Source organism: Gymnoscopelus microlampas (assembly GCF_963454915.1).
Source record: "Gymnoscopelus microlampas genome assembly, chromosome: 17".
NCBI classification, from domain to species: Eukaryota; Metazoa; Chordata; class Actinopteri; order Myctophiformes; family Myctophidae; genus Gymnoscopelus; species Gymnoscopelus microlampas.
The window spans coordinates 41,193,687-41,210,848 of record NC_139954.1 but is presented as its reverse complement, the minus strand read 5'-3'; the positions used below and the strand labels follow the sequence as shown (position 1 = coordinate 41,210,848).

The 17,162-nt window shown below is 40.5% G+C and overlaps 1 protein-coding gene across 1 annotated transcript; it reads left to right on the top strand.

Moving 5' to 3' along the window:
* The first annotated feature begins 1,217 nt into the window (after nucleotides 1-1,217).
* LOC311064533 (speckle-type POZ protein-like A) lies at nucleotides 1,218-16,235 on the top strand. Its single transcript, XM_084084392.1, has 12 exons — nucleotides 1,218-1,417; nucleotides 3,366-3,448; nucleotides 6,584-6,717; nucleotides 7,897-8,018; nucleotides 8,227-8,378; nucleotides 8,550-8,677; nucleotides 9,935-10,112; nucleotides 11,023-11,078; nucleotides 11,741-11,863; nucleotides 12,770-12,912; nucleotides 13,015-13,068; nucleotides 13,811-16,235. The coding sequence occupies exons 3-12, from the start codon at nucleotides 6,640-6,642 to the stop codon at nucleotides 13,953-13,955; spliced, it is 1,179 nt and encodes a 392-aa protein (XP_083940518.1). The 5' UTR covers nucleotides 1,218-1,417; nucleotides 3,366-3,448; nucleotides 6,584-6,639; the 3' UTR covers nucleotides 13,956-16,235.
* Nucleotides 16,236-17,162: the final 927 nt, after the last annotated feature.

The following is a 17,162-nucleotide window of genomic DNA, read 5'->3' as shown; positions in this document are numbered from 1 at the left end:
CTTGCAATGGGCCTGGTCTGCAAGATACACGAGAATACAGGGAGGGATACCCATGTACCTGTACCAGTGGTTTTCAACCCTTTTCATATCAAGGTCCATTATTTGTTCGGCATTTGAGCCACGGACCACCATTGGATGAGATGTAGACTCTCAGACCCAAAAATGAAAATATTTTGTTATCGTTGGATGCGATTTTGTCCACAATTCCATGCTGTATTGATGTGGTGCCATCATAGGAGAGACAAGCCAACGTTGATCAAAATAACAATTATTGAATTAAGTAATGCAGGTCCTTAACAATAATTTAACTCTTGAGAGCGTAAAAATGAAACCAAATGGACCCGTAGAGGTCCATTTGGTTTAATTTTTAGACTCTCAAGAGTTAAAGATCTACCAACTCTCCATCATTTAGCTGGGGACCAACTGGAACCCCCTCAAGGACCACTGGTAGTCCCCAGACCACTGGTTGACCACTGACCACTGTGTTAGACTACTTCAATAGCGTAAAAGACACACACAGGTACAACACCAGAAGGAGCCCCTCTGATCTCACTCACCCCAGTTTCGGCACAAAAATTGGGTCAAATTTGGTCTACTGCTATGTCGCCAGAACCACACAGAACCACACACCGCTCTAAAAGAGCACCTGTATAGGCTACAGGTGACTGCAAATTGTAACTGGCCCCTGTAAAAAGTAAAAGGTCTATCACCGGAAATTACCCCCCCCCCCAACTGTTTACTGTACATATCTTTCTTTCTTATTACTACTTGTATATATGATGTTTTTTTTGCATAGTATTGTAGATCTGTCATTAAATGTTTTGATGAATTGAGTACACAGGACCCTAATGGAAACAATAGCCATAGCTTGTTTGAATTATTCTTAGCAGACCTTGTATTGAACTATACTTTCCTGTGCTTTTTTTTTGCAAACTGCTATTAAAGTATTCAATCAATCAATCGATCAATCGATGAATTGAATACAGAGGACCTTAATGGAAACAACAGCCCTGAGGGCTTATATGTGTTCTCCTTTTAGCATTATTTTGTATAAATCTGTGCCTTGTTTTTGCAAACTGTTATAAATAAAGTATTCAATCAATCAATAAAAAAAAAGAAAAGAAGTGCTGATGCGTGGCCTGTAGTTGTTTCTTTTGGGCTTGTTTTTTGGGCTGCTTACTTCTCACGCAAAACCTGGCAACACTGCTATCAGCCCCCAACAAGCAGCAGCTAGCCTCGAAGCTTTTAGCTAGCCGAGCTGCTAGAAGCCATCCTGAAACATTAAACTAGACAAAGAAAGCCTAGCACACAACAAACTGGGCGAAAACCAACACGCCAAACCGGTGAAGAGAGCCGCCCTGGTAACAACACCCACACCGGCTCTCTTCACACCCACTTGGAAGCATGAAATATAAAGGTATTCATTATGGGTGCTCCTTTTCCTCTTTTTGTATCTTTAGCTTTGTGGTGTTAGCATGGGGTGTTGCTACAAGCTAGTAAGCTAACCTACCTAACTGTTAGCCGTTAGAAAGAAGTGTTGTTTTCTCTCCCAACCCGGCAGACTAAGGCTAGCTTTAGCACGCATTGCTAATATCGTTAGCTATAGCACATCATTAAAGAAAAGGCCTGCTATTTTGTCTCTTTTAATGTGATTTAAGGGTCTTTTAAACATCCTACGTGATGTATGACAGTTATGGCCAGCAGTTAAAGGACATTTCGTGTAAACTGTTGATTTTTGAGGATGATGTTGTTGTTGACGACTCGTTGCTAACGGCTCGTCTTGACAGTTGTTTTATAATGCGAATCAAGTCGCGAGCGAGCCTGTCTGTCTGTCACACGACAGACAGCGACATAACTGTCTGTATGTTCTTTTCCAACAAAAATTACGTTTTATCTCAACGGGTCGACAAACTCCCCGTCGACGTCAACACTTTATTCTGTCGAAAATGACGTCATATTGGCTTAGCGTTAACTAACTAAGTATTATTATTAAGCATTAAATTAGTGTGCAGCACAATTATAAGTGACAGTTGGTGGAAGTATTGCGCATAGAACATTACGAATGCGGTTGCAGTTTACTACTGTAGATCAGGGGTCTTCAACCTTTTCAGGCCAACAAGGACCCCCTAACTGAGAGAGATGAAGCAGGGACCCCCATTATATATTATATAAAATTGTGTTGCAGATTAAAGCTTTTCATAGATGTTGGATTCATATTAATGTGTATTTTCAGACATTTAACGACTTAAACCATCAATACTTAGTGAACTTTCACTCTGTACTTGGTCTGCTCGTTTTTCCCTCTTTGCCGAAAATAGCAGATCTACAAGCTCACAATGCCTCGCCCTGCCAGGCGTTGTGAGCTTGTAGATCGGCTATTTTCGGCTAAAGTTGTCCTTAGAATATAGGGACGCTAGGGTTCAAGTGGTTCATGTAAAAAAAACAATGATCCTATCACACAGAGATTTGGCGGACCCCCTGTAGCAACTCTGAGGACCCCCTAGGGGTCCCGGACCCCCTGTTGAAGACCCCTGCTGTAGATTATAACCTGGACTAAAGATGTCATACATACAACTAGCTAGTTGTATGTATGACACCTTTAGTCCAGGTTGGCTGTGATTATAAACGTTGTTAATTAAACGTCAAGAGCCGAGTTAGCCTAAGTTGACGTTAGCATCCCCATGTTGGGGTTTTTGAGAGGTGGTACTTTGTTATTGTTCTGGGTTGGGGGGGTTTCTGTTCTAACCCTCACTGTTTTACAACCTGTTTTTTTTAATTGAATCAGATAACAGACTTCTTGTACGGCCAAGCCAGTCACGTGTGTCCTCTGTTCAATTAAGTTGTTAATTATTGTTTGCTAGCCTTGCTAGCTCACTAGCAATATGCTAGTTAACTTTAACATGCCTGGACAAGAAGAGAGGGTAGCTTAAAAAACATCTGAATGGAAGCTAGTTGGACTCCCAAAGGCCCGACACACTAACCAATCAAAGCCTCACTGTTGATTTAACTCTGAGCAGGGTAGACATTTGACCAAATTTGGTTATATTCGTTCACAATAGTCACACATGTATATAGACTATTAGAGGATTTTACTGTGTAGCCTGCAATCAAAATGACTGTCATCCCAATGTTGTTTGAATTTCACAACAGCAGATTCATTGATTTGGTCTTAATTGTATATTAGTATTGTGGCATATCTGTCAGGGATTATTAGAGCTACTTACCTATGGTTACAAGAAACCAGTCGCAGTGTCAACTAAAATGATTCCACTTACCAGGCAAATATAATATTCTGATATGTTCAACAACAGGGTGACCAGCGTCTCTTTCCAAAGTCTTACCTTTTTGTATGTTTCTCCTTCTAGAGTGGGATCTGTTGATAGGGCCATGAAGTATCCAGTGATAACTTAGATATACCTCATATTTGCACATTTCAACCATTCAAAGGGTGAGTATAGCCTATATTCTTCTACAACTTGTGTGGTATGTCTTAGATTCTAAGACATAACATAAGTTGAAATGGAATTGTTCTACTTTCAAATGGTTTATTGGGGGCTCCTTAAACAAAAGTTGCATCGTTTATTTATTTCACCTCTCATACCAAATGTCTTGTAGCCTGCAACTGTAATATCGATAATTAAAGTAGCTATTTTTCTTGACAATAAACATTTGCAAAGTGATATACTGTAGTTATGGCAAAAACAAAGCCAGTGACAGCTGTGTAAAAGTGAACATGAAGTCATATTTCGCCCCTCACTCTGAAATGAGTTTGACACCCCTGTTTTAGAACATGGAGGCAGTGGTTTCACTGGTTTCTATGTTTCTTAGATTGGGCTGATAAAACCTCACTTTTGCAAAAGGAATTCAAGTACTTGGGAGTTGTTTAATTGCCTTTCTCCATTTCTTGTAAATGTTGTGTTGACTGTCAGGGCTTAATTTAGAACGGTATAATAACATGGCAGCCTTTTGATTGTCTTGCTTTAACCATTAGCTTAAATGTTTGGGTTTACTTCGATAAAGGTCAGTGGAGAGAAACGTACTCGACCACAGCAGCAAATCGGAATTCCTGTAAATTGTATGCCTGAAATTCATACATACAGATTAGTCACCCCATGGAGACTTGAATTCAGGGATATTTTTTAGTTTTTGTTGCATTCCTAAGCCAATCATTTTGTGACCAGCAGACCGGAATGCAGCGGTTCCGGTAGGAGATACAAAGGAGACTCTTTGTGTCTCCTACCGGAACTGATGCCGGTCATCAAATTATTGGCTTAGGAATGCGACAAAAACAAAAAAATATCCATGAATTCAAGTCTCCATGGGTTGACTAATCGATAGAAAAAAAAGTCATGCGGGTGAACTATCCCTTTAACTTTGACCGTATCATGTTTATAGCTTTAGTGACACTAATTGAATCAAATCCATATCCCCATTGTTTTAAACATTTGCCTCACTTCTTATTTAAAAAAGAAGTGAAAATAGCAGATCTTCCTATGTTTTCGGTTAATTGCCCAATCCTAGTCCTCAGTTGTAGTCTCGTAGAGAAACCTGGGCAATCCCGCCTGGAATAAAACTCATGGCATTGCTGAAACGCAGCACAAAACTAACCCTCTCGGTTAAGTCCATTACATCCACTAGACACATCAAGCCTACAAACGCTTCTGTTGCTATCAATTCTGGGGTAACACCTGCAGTTTTATGTGAGCTCAGTTGTAATAGTTTACTTCTAGTTGTGGCAGTATAATGGCAAACAGCATAATCTTGACTCAGCCCATACTGTATATGTTACCATTTTGTAAAACCTCTTAGGAATTGTCTCACAGGTTATTTAACCCATTTAGACCTGAGGCTGATTTAAAAAAAAAAAACGCCTTCTAAATCCTAACCTAAGTTTTCAGAAAATCTATTTTTTATTCAATTTTTTTTTTACATACTGTACATGACAACATCTAAAATGTCACGGATGCTTTCCCAGTTTTAAGACATTCACGTATAGGCTTTCCCTTAATGGATTAAAGGTAGGGTAAGTGATATTCTTTGGTTACAACAAAACGTTTTGTTTAAAAGGTTAAAGCACTATATTCTGATTAGTAAGAGTGTTTGTTCAGTCGCAGGGGTCTCTCCAGCTCTTTAATAATCAGAAATTAAATGTTCAGGTAGGTGACAACATTTCAGCCAATCAGGAGAGACTGAGAGAGTACCCATTCATCAGTAGTGTCCCAGTTCCAATATTGTCTGCTCATTTCTTTGTCATCACTTCCAATTTAACTTGTTTAATCTGTATCCTGACTGAGTTCTCTATCTTGATTGGGTAAAATTGGTATCCTGAATACCTTTTTCTGTTGGAGAGACATGGAGGCTCCTTTTACTGAACAAACACGCTATAGCAATGAGTATCAGAATATAGAGCTATTTTAGAGTTCTCAACGGGCCCGACGTTTTCGGGCCGGGCCCAAAATCTATGCTAATTAGCCGGGTCAGGCCGAGCCTTGGGTTCTGTGAAGAAAAAGAAAAAAAAAAGAAATTTCAACTGCCCCTAGCAGCCTAACGGCAAGGCCGACGGAAATGGCAGTGGATGTGTTTGATGCAGCTTTAAGTGAACTTTACTTATCTAGTTTGTCACCGTCCGAACTTCCTAGCCTGTGTTATTAAAGGAAAAACCGTCGACAATGGCCAAAACTCAATCGAAAGTCAGTGAAAGTTTTTTTGTGAGATCTGACATTCATAGTGACAGAACACTATGCAACCGAAAAAAAAGAAGTCTCGCCAGACGAGATTGAAATCTCGAGATTTCAATCTCGTCTGGCGAGACTTCCGTTTCTTGTTTTCTTTTTCATAGTGCAATGCCTATTGGCGCACGTTTTAAGATGTGGCGGACCCGGGATGGAGTTATGACATTTTTCTACTGTTCCATTCATTCAATGACATCTTTTCGGGTTTCCGGGCCTAAAAGTATGGCAATAGGCTCCATGCACAGCAGCCATATTGGAAAGAAATTGGGCCTCTTCTTACTTCCTTCACAGGTGCTACCAATGATACTAATGAAGGCTCTGTTCCATTCTGGTCAGGGTGCTGATATCGTGCATGCACTAGAAACACTCCATTTTGGTTTCCAAATGGCCCCTTATGGTTGGTGTGTAACTCTGAGAGTGTACAATACGGGTCCATTTGGTTCCATTTGTACACTCTCAGAGTTATGGGCGTCCTTGAAAATAAGACAACCACTATACCACACTAAATGGAACAGAGCCTTAATTAGTATTATTGGTAACACCTGTGAAGGAAGTAAGGAAGGGGCCCAATTCATTCCCAATATCGCTGCTGTGCATAGAGCCTATTGTTCGGGCCATGCCGAGCCTCGGGCTGGCCCAGTTGGGTGCCGGGCCTTAATTTTCAGACCCGTTGAGAACTCTAAGCTATTTAACACTTATTTTAACCAAAGAAAATCTCTTACTCTGCCTTTTGTAATCTGCAAATGAGAATGCTGGTGTTGGAATATCGTATGATATCCTTATATCAATTGTGTACAAAACGTCAATCACCTCCCTAACCATTGTTCTTTGGTCCTTTGTTTTTTATGAAGGTCAAGTGGGACGTGTTCAAGGGCATCAGTGGTTGTGCTGAGGGGCAAAGCTGGCGATGTCACGGGTTCCCACCCCCCCTCCACCGGGGGAGATGTCAAGTGGACCTGTGGCAGAGAGCTGGTGTTACACACAGGTATGTAAAACGGTGCTTCAGACGCCCGCCTAAATGCTGTTTCATGCATATGTCTTGAACTGCTTGAACCCTAGCATCCCTATTCTGGGCATGTCATAATGTGTGAACGTTCTGCGTTAGTAGCAGATCTACAAGCTCACAACACGTCGCGATACGTTGTAGAGCTTTTTGATTGGTTATTTTTGGCAAAGAGATTTGGGGCCATATCTTGTGCGGCGCTTATCCCTTCATGCCTAATCTTATTAAGCATTTTTTACTGTTTTGAAAAACATTTTAAAATACTGAAAATACAAGGCAAGCTCACAACGCGTCAATGTAGATCGGCTATTTAGATAGGGCCCTTGGTACGACTAGCTTCAAGTACCACATTGGAAATACGTTTTTCATTATGCTTTTGTGTATATCCTGTTGTGATTACTTGTATTTCTTTCACTAAAATATAATCAAAATCAAATAGATGACTGACATTACAGGATGTCTACAGGATCCACTTTGGAGCCATTCCGTTCCCGTGTGGATCCTGAGATGCAGAAAGATTTAATTTCTTGACTTTGTCCTCAAGTGCCGAAAAATAAATGAAATAGAAAAGCTATGCCCAATATTATGAGGCCCTAATTCAAACCACTATGAAGCTGTAATAGATTTTATAACTCGTGAATCTAAACCGCCATAACAGGAAGTATTATGTACTATTCTGTTCAAGCAAGTCAGGGAGTTTTATTGGGCTTATTAGATGCTGGAGGAGGCAATGCTGGCTTGCCAGGCCTCATTCAGCTACAGTTTGAAATGCATCATCGCTTCAAGTGCAACCGATATTCAAACAAGGGTTGGGTCATTATAATCTATGTCTGATATATAATCTATAACATGATCATAGTATGGACAAGTTGCCCCATGTGCATGTACTGAACTCTGTCCTTTAGCAGTATTCAACTTCTGCTTGAAGCTGCAATGCTGTATATACTGTAAATGTGTGAATTTATTTTAATAACCATCTGAGATACTATTATCTACATTTTTGTATTGATTTTTATGAGAAATAACAGACCGATACATCAACAAGACATAACAATAAGACAAACAAACACCAGACTATAATGCATAATAAACGTGAGTAATTTATCACAATTATTAATTACGTTTTATTTTATATTTATTTTGTTTTATTATATTCTCAAGGTCAAAGTTGTGAAGTTTTCCTATATGTGGACCATCAACAACTTCAGCTTTTGCAGAGAGGAGATGGGAGAGGTGTTGAAGAGCTCAACCTTCTCCTCTGGGCCTAACGACAAGATGAAATGGTTAGTACTCGGATTATAAGCTGCTCAGAAGAATGCATGGATTTATTGTATCCGTAATGGATCTCCTCTAAGCAGGAGAGAACATCACCCCAGAAGGCTTATCATGGCTTTGTGTTTTTGGCAGAAATGATGGATGTTGTTAATGCTGTAACTTGTGTAGTTTTTAACCATCATTGACATGCAGTGTTTATCTCTGTTTACTTGACAGGTGTCTCAGAGTCAATCCAAAGGGACTTGATGATGAAAGCAAAGATTATCTGTCATTGTATTTACTGCTTGTTAGTTGTCCAAAAAGTGAAGTCAGAGCAAAGTTCAAGTTTTCCTTATTAAACGCAAAAAGAGAGGAGACAAAAGCAATGGGTGAGTACAAGCCGGCAACACAATATTCAGTCAAATGCATGTGTTCGGTACTGCTTTTATTTTAATTGCCATTACTGCTTTTGTATTGACATTTGTGATGTACTAATTTCTCAAACTCTGAAAGGAAATATTGATACTTAACACTGTCGTCGTCGTCCCCCCTCTTTATAGAAAGCCAAAGAGCATATCGATTTGTCCAAGGCAAAGACTGGGGCTTCAAAAAATTCATCAGGAGAGATTTCCTGCTTGATGAAGCCAATGGACTGTTGCCTGATGATAAGCTCACACTTTTTTGTGAGGTAATTGATACTACAATACTAACGTTTCCGTTTTCAATGCTTTGTTGAACCCTGGTTTTGAGGATAACCTTGTGACCAGATTGGGGTTAATGTATCAATAATACTTGGATTATTATCCTAATGGCCAATAAAAGTCAAGCAGGGGGTATACAATTTATTTTTCCTTCATGGTGTCCTTAAGCATAAGCAAACCCCAGTTTCTCCAGCGGAGGTATGGTGATCAAGAGTAGATGGATGGCAACTATAGGGCAACTATATCATGTGAATTTGTCTAATTACATCAATGGGAATAAGCACTCCTCTGATTTATTGGGCCTACAACTACACATACTTGAGAAACCTTTTGCACAGCAGTAGCAACACTGATTAACGGTGGTTATGAATTTCTATAGTAATTTATGGAACCTATTTAGGTCCAGGAGAGAGCCCAGGCTTTGAGAAATCCTTCTGAAGAGTGTAAAGGTGGCAGATCATTTTGAATTAAATCGGTCTGATCTTATTCCTGTCGATATACATGCTATATTGTTACCATTTTATCTTGAACATTGTTGCCAATCACTTCTAGGTAAATCAGAAGTCTTAAAAAGTGAAATGGCGTTCCCCATGTGACATTTTATGTCACTAATTGCAATTGTAAAACAAATAATTGAATTCAACGTGTTGAGAAGAGTAAATGTTTTCCAAGGTGTCTCTTTAGAGGGAGTTAAATGAACTGTGAGAAAAAGAGGGGAAGTCTGCACACCGTTTGAGCTCCCAGTGGAAGAGTATTTTTTTTAAATGAACTGTCCAATAATTTTGATGTAAATGCAATTAGTCAAATATTGCAACAACTAACTGCCAATATGCCTGACAACGGTCCGAGCAAGGTTTTAAATTTTGAGGGGAAATTGGCAATTTCATAAGCAAATGAGATTTAAATCGAAGATGGAATGTCTCTCCTCATTAATTAGGCGTTTCAGCAAAGTGAATTAATTTTGGTTACAATTGGCTGTGTTTTTGCAATTAAAATCCCCTCCTGTTTGTAGGTTCCTCAGTATGCAATGGGTATTAAAAACGCCATTAAGGAGCAGAAATTCGATTTGTCGACCTTTTAAAAACTTTTTTTTACAAAACTAAATGACACTCTCCGTGCACTATAAGATGTCATGCTAGGACCTTGGACCTGAAAACCATTGTTCCTTGACAGTTATTGTCTTATCGTTGTCATGCTTCAATACAGTTATCTCTGTGTGTGTGTGTGTGTGTGTGTGTGTTCAGGTGAGCGTGGTCCAGGACTCCGTGAACATTTCAGGCCAGTCCAACATGAACATGCTGAAGGTTCCAGAATGTCAGCTGTCTGATGACCTGGGGAACCTGTGGGAGTGTTCTCGCTTCACCGACTGTAGCCTCTATGTGGGAGGGCAGGAGTTCAAAGCTCACAAATCCATCCTGGCAGGCAAGACCTTTCTTTCTCCCACGGCTGCCGGCACTACTATACCCGAGTAGGATACCGGGAGATGAGCCCCGCAGTAGCTGAGCAAAGACGCCCCTATGCCGCTCTTTTCTTCGATAGCCTCTCCTGGAAAGCCATAAGTACCTTGATAGGCTACCAAGGGTTTGGCTTCCTGGCTTGATTTTATTTTTTTGCAACAGCCCTCTTCTGCTGTGGGCTCTAATCCACTCGGCTAGCTCTGCTTGGCCCAGCTTGGCCTGGTCTGACTGCAGGATCAGGGAGATTTGGAGGGCTCTCTTCAGCTCTTTCTCTGCATTAGACATGGTGGCAGCTGGTGTGGCCACAGGGCTGTGGTCAGAGCACGAATGCTGATATAAAACGGCAACTGTTATGATTTATAGTAGCGCTTATTCGTTCACATTCCCTACTGATGTACATTGTACTAAGTCAAGCTGGTTTTGAAGGAAGATAGCCTTGCCTTTTTTTTATAAGCCACTTGCTTGTGAGACAAAGTAATATATTGTCGCTGTCGGGCAAACCTTGTGTGACCAAAAAACATTGCTAGTTATTTCGCTACAAGCATTTGTTAATACTTTATAAATAAATAAACAGATAGACGTAACCATTTTCAACCTGGAGTTCCTGTTTTGGGCATGTCATTGTGATGCACTGTGAGCTTGTAGATTGGCATTTTCGCTACTTTTGTGCAACACTGTCATACAACACAATATAAAATAGGGCATTAGTTAATTTAAGAAACATAAAAATGAGATGCAAGGTTTCTGCACGACAGGGACTATATCATAGGCCATGGTTGCCCATATAATTAACTTGTTATGCTAACTAATATGATAAATGCTAGTTATTGTGATTGTGTTGTAATGCTTTTCTCCCCTCCCTCCTTTTCTTACAGCAAGGTCTCCAGTTTTTAATGCGATGTTTGAACATGAAATGGAAGAGAGTAAAAAAGTAAGAATTAATAGTTTTATTTACGTAGTTGACAAATCTATGCTGTTTAAACATTATTTTTTAAATGCTATTTTATTTAAGTTTTTTCTTTGTATTGGTTTGCTGATGTGTGCACAAACCCACTTGTAACATACCTCACACATTGTGTGTGTGTGTGTGTGTGTGTGTGTACACACACACACACACACACACACACACACACACACACACACACACAAACCATTGATTACGGTATTTGTATTCCATTCTTAATGTATTGTATGTACTGTTATCTATAGCAGTGATTCTCAACCTTTGGAATTTCCAGGACCCCCAGTTTGATATGGCTTAGGCCACGGACCCCCATTTTTATATCCGGGAATATACACTGTAAAATCCTCTCTGTTAATTTAACTGAGTGTTCAAATGACATTTGAATGGGTCCATTTGGTTCCGTGTGTACACTCTCCGGTAAGGTCCCTGGACCCCTGGTGGTCCCTGGACCTGACATTGAGAACCAGTGGTCTGTCTATAGCAGCTCCTTTACATGTAGCTTGAGCATAAAGTTTAATGACTCATTAATCCTAATGTAGATACTTGGAGGAACATTGTTAAGAACATTTTGTGGTTCCTGAATAATGTGTCATAATATGGAACTGAACTTCTGGCCTTGGTCTTTCCAGAATCGTGTTGACATCAGCGACGTGGACCCAGATGTTTTCAAGGAGATGATGGGCTTCATCTACACAGGCAAGGCTCCAAACCTGGAGAAGATGGCTGACAACCTGCTGGCGGCAGCAGATAAAGTAAGTCGATGTTCTGCTAGTCTGGCGTGGACAGAACATGAGAGATCTCTGCCTGGCTACTGATACGTCTGGCGACATCACAATTCAATGTAGGAGCTAAAACTGGGTGGAAGCAATATGGAATTAAAAAAAAAATAACTGCATTGCAGAACCAATGCAAAGACCTTTAGGACCGTGCTTCACATTGGGATGGTGATGTGCTTTCTTTTCAAAGCTTGAGTTTGTAGGTTTGTAAGCGGCCATTCTTGCCGGTGTTCTTGCGACCCACACATATCTTGAATTTAGCTTTCCCCAGACATATCGGTAGGTGCGGTGGAGCTCTCTGATTGTCTGCTTACTTGAGACTAATGTTGTGCTAACATTTACAAAGGACATTACCTTTTTCTGAAATGTATACGATTTTTAGCAGGGGGATTTGGGCTCAAGGTGTACAACTTTCTACATTCAGCTTTTTCCCCCTATAATATGCGACGACTTTTGTCTCATTATTGAATGATTGATTGATAATTAATAATGTTGCCTAAAGGCTCGGTAAAAGCACTGTTGTACTTTCCCTAGATACAGCCATTCTTTGATAATTGCTTCATAGAATTAGCCGACTTTGAGGCCACTGATGTGAATATGATTGGCGCATCCCTAGTAAGTTACACATTTTAGGAACAAGTGCCGAAGGCAAAGTCGGGAGTAGTTTTTTGTTTTATTTTTTTCTTTGAACTCTTTACTGAGATGTTCTCCATGTCTGGTCCCTAATCTTCTGTCCAGCCATATACAGGCATAAAAATCCGTAGGCAAGCGACCATATCTTTAGATTAGATGTGCATTGGGACACTGCAAACTAAAACTTGTTGGGTCGCATGCATCATGGCCATAACCTTAGCATTCTGTGTTGTCCTCCTCTTTCCGCAGTACGCTCTGGAGCGTTTAAAGGTCATGTGTGAAGAGGCCCTGTGCAACAGCCTTTCGGTGGAGAACGTGGCTGACACCCTCATCCTAGCAGACTTGCACAGTGCCGAGCAGCTTAAAGCACAAGCCATAGATTTTATCAACAGGCGAGTATCACAAAAAAAAAAAAAAAACTCCCAGTGATAAATTCCCGCTGCCATTTCTGTTTACCAGCCCTGAATGCTTACCTTTTTATCTCCCCACCATAGGTGCAGTGTCCTGAGACAGCTGGGCTGTAAAGATGGGAAGAACTGGAACAGCAAGTATGTAATTAGCTGATATATGTGACACAAGATTTATAACGTACTCTTATCTCTTCCCCCGACCAGATGCATTAGAATTCATTGTTTTAAGCAAAGGCAGTTGAGCGCACTCTTTGGCGGTGAAGTGGCGTATCTTTGTATCCTATGAGTTATTAATAGACTCGCACCGGGATAAGCTGCAAAGGAATATTTCCTGAATTTAAATCAAAGTTTTTCTTCAGACTGATTTAGTGTGCTGTTGTTGTAGGACACCTTGAAATGTTTACTTATTAGCTCTAATGCTTGCGGTGTGTGTGGGGAGACACCGCACTGAAATTAATCTCAGGCGATAAAAGAAAAGTGTCAGAGCCTCACACGTTACCGATGGTGCTTTTTTGTGAATTCCTCAGATGGCTCGTCAGTCATGTCCCTCTAATTTCCTGTGATGCATACATTTGCAGCCCTCAACCCCATTACAAAAGTTTGTATTTACATTAAAGATGGTGACATTTTGGTCAAGAGGCCTTCATCAGACCTGTGTAAACACTTGCTTTGTAATGGAGAGATGGTTGCTCTCATTTGTATGCATGGATCTCCCCTCTTTCAAAGCAGCACCTTTTTTTTTCTTCTCCCGAGCTCAAACCTTTTTTGAAGCCTCTTATTTCCTTTGCCATTACGATCTCATTTATCCAGATTGATTTTTAATGTGCACATTCTTGACTGAGCGTCGTCTCTTCCCTTTCCTCTGTCTATGTGCTTACAGTCACGCTACGGACATAATGGAGACGGCAGGCTGGAAGTCAATGATCCAGTCCCACCCTCACTTAGTGGCAGAGGCCTTCCGCGCGCTGGCCTCAGCACAGTGCCCACCCTTTGGTTTGCCCAGGAAGCGCCTAAAACAGTCCTGACCGCCCCGCTGTGCACTCGGACTTTTACTGGAGGAGCGAGGCATGGGTTTACAAAGCAAGGACTGGGAAGAGTATGGCTTCTAATTCCACCACCACCCCAAAACCCATATGAACAGAGCAAGAACGGAACCTTCTGGAAGAGGGGAGAGTTGGGAGGCTGGCAGGTGGCTGACCCAACATCCACGAAGGGGGGGAAAGTGCGGTCAGTTGTCTGCTTGCCTCGCTGCCCCAACTGAATCCTCTTCAGTCTGGGTAGCCAGGCAAGTTGCTACTTATTGTTTTTCCGTAATTTTCAAAATGGCCTTAATATATCTGCCATTGCTCTGGAGCTGCTCTAGAGTACTTTTGTCTATTTTACTGTGTGCCTGCCTTGTCACACAGACCAGGCCTCCTCCAGATTGCACTAGTTCCCATGAATATAGTCATTTTGATATGGAGTTCTATAGGAACGTATCGAGGGTTTGATTAAATGGGAAATATTATATATTTGTAATGTTTAGCCCATTTTGCGACTAGACATTAGAAAAGCATGAACTCTTTCAGTGCAAGGTCAATTCTTTACACTTTTTAAAAAATGAATATGCCCCATATTGATGGCACCATTTCTATGTAAATGACAGTCGAACCCATCTTCAGAAGACCCGTGTACAAGAAAGTCTGTTCTATTGCATATGTGTGGGGGAAAAAATAATCATGCAGCATTATGAAATACCCTGTGTTGATAACCATTGTGTGTAAGACAGAAAAGAAATGTCTATACTCTGGCCCAAACCTGTTAAATCATATTGGAAGAATAGAAAAAGTATTTATCCAGTCTCCCATCTGATTGACATATTCCAGAACATTAAGTCTGTGAACTGTTATAGAGTCAATTTTCGAGATTTAGCTTTCCATAGTATTACCAACTTGCAAATATTATATATTCTCAATATATTGTGGTTAACAAAAAAAAAGTGGAAAGACTAATGCATGGTCCTGTATTGTTGAAAAAGAAAGTGTCCAAGTACCAATTATGTTGTTAACAATTTGTATTATTTTCTGCAATTATCTGGGAAAAAAAAGAATTGTGCGGAATTAATGATTTGAATATAGTCCACGCGCAAAAATGTCCTCCAACATGCTTGGATTTGTATAGGATGCTGAGCATCACTTCCATTGGCACTGTTGAGCTTAATTTACACCCCCCATCGCAAGGCCGTGTCACCCAATTGCCGACGAGAACCAATCGCGACGTGTTGTTTGCGCGTAGGGATGGGACGATATGAAAATTACATGCAAAATAATAATTGCGATTAACGATATTATCGCGATAATCAAAATCTGCTTTAAACCCAAAGACCTGGAACGCATCTGTGTCACTTTAGATTTCATTGGCTATTCAAAAATAGCAGATATACAAGCTCATAGCGAGGCACCGAGTGCCGCTATGCGCTTGTAGATCTGCTATTTTGTGAAAAATCGTGAAAATCGTGCAAATCTTTGGATATATATTTTTTGAAAGCGAACATTTGTAACTCGAATCTTTGCTTCTGGGGGATTCTACAAATGTCTTCTAAATCCTAACAGTTTTTTGAAAAAACATATTTGCTATAATATCAGTGGTTCTCAAAAATGATATGGCCGTGGACCCCCATCTCTAAACATGTTATTCTAGGGACCCCCAGAAGCAAAGATTTGAGTAAAAAAAAACATTGCTTTAAAAATATTCAAAGATTTGCACACATTTTCTCGATTTTTCAAAAGTAGCAGATCTACAAGCTGAGCTTTTATATCTGCTATTTTTGAATAGCCAAAGTGTAAAATAATGCTTTTTAGCTCAAATGAAAATGTCACACAGATGCTTCTTCAGGTCTTAATGGGTTAAAAATTAAAAATGCCACTTTTGTTAACCACTTGAGCATCCATATTCTGGGGGGAGTGTTTTGCCAAAAATAGCCGATCTACAAGCTGGTAGATGGGCTATTTTTGGAGAATCGATTTGTGTAGAGTGAAATAAGCGTACCAAATGCGCTCCTTGCAGGTCCGTTTTGTCAAGTATAGTGGATTTTAAGTGGTACTGAATTTGCAGCTCAACCAAAAGCTATGACCGAGCAATTCCTCGATAAATTAAAAATCTCCACGATACGATTATTGTGAGCTTTGTTTTTGTCACGATACATGATGATAACGATTATCGCCCCATCCCTATACACACCGGTTCTTGTCGGCAAGCGACGCGTCATACTACTTAACGGAGTATGAATTAGGCTTTATTCTATGTATGTGTATGGATGATGGGGGCTGGGGGAGGGAGGGAGGGGGGGTGGGGTCAGGAGGTCACAACGTTGATTGACTTAGTTTCTTACGTGGCGTGGTTGGTATGACAGACGCATTGGAGGATTTTTGTAAATGAACTTGAGTAGCATCATTTTTACATGGTATTACTCTCATCATTCAGTGTCATGTTGAGATGTGAACCTTTTTTTTCCTTTTGAAGAAAAAAAAAAGACGAAAAAAACAATGAAGTTGTTGTCTGCCAGAATGCCTGCATTAACCCATTAAAACAGTTTTCCAGCATTGTAGAATTGCCAGTAGTTGTCATTTTTAAACGTAGAAATTGTCAGCCTGGAAACGAGACGAATCTGCCAGTGCAAAAAAAAAAAATGCCCTCGGAAGATTTGGTCTGGCCCAGCTCGGTTTTGACTGGATTTTCCGCCCCCTAATTTGTGAGGCACCAATCAGGGCCCAGTATGCAAATATAGGACGGGTTTATCATTATCACCAGAGGCTTTTTTTTTTAAATCTTCCCCTTGGAAATGCAGGTTCCACACAGATGCCAGACAATATCTATGCAGTGATATTAGTCTGGCCATGCCAGGCTAAGACATTTTCACTGGTGCTTTTAACCTACCCCCCCTATATTTAGTAAAACGGACCTGAGTTGCAACTGTACTTGGTGCGCTTTTTTTCCACGCTACACCAAATCTCAATGCTAAAAATAGATCTGTAAGCTTGTTGATCTGACTGCTATTTTTGCCGAACGTCCTCCCACCCCCAGAATAGGGACGCTGGGGTTCAAGTGGTTAAGTTGCCCAGAGGAGCCATTGGGGGTTTTCAGGGTCCCTTGAAGACCATACATCAACTCACATGCTTGATATGTATTCAATCCTCTTGCCATATGTCTCCGTATATTTATCAATTTATTTAAGGGCCCCTGTCAGCTAGGTT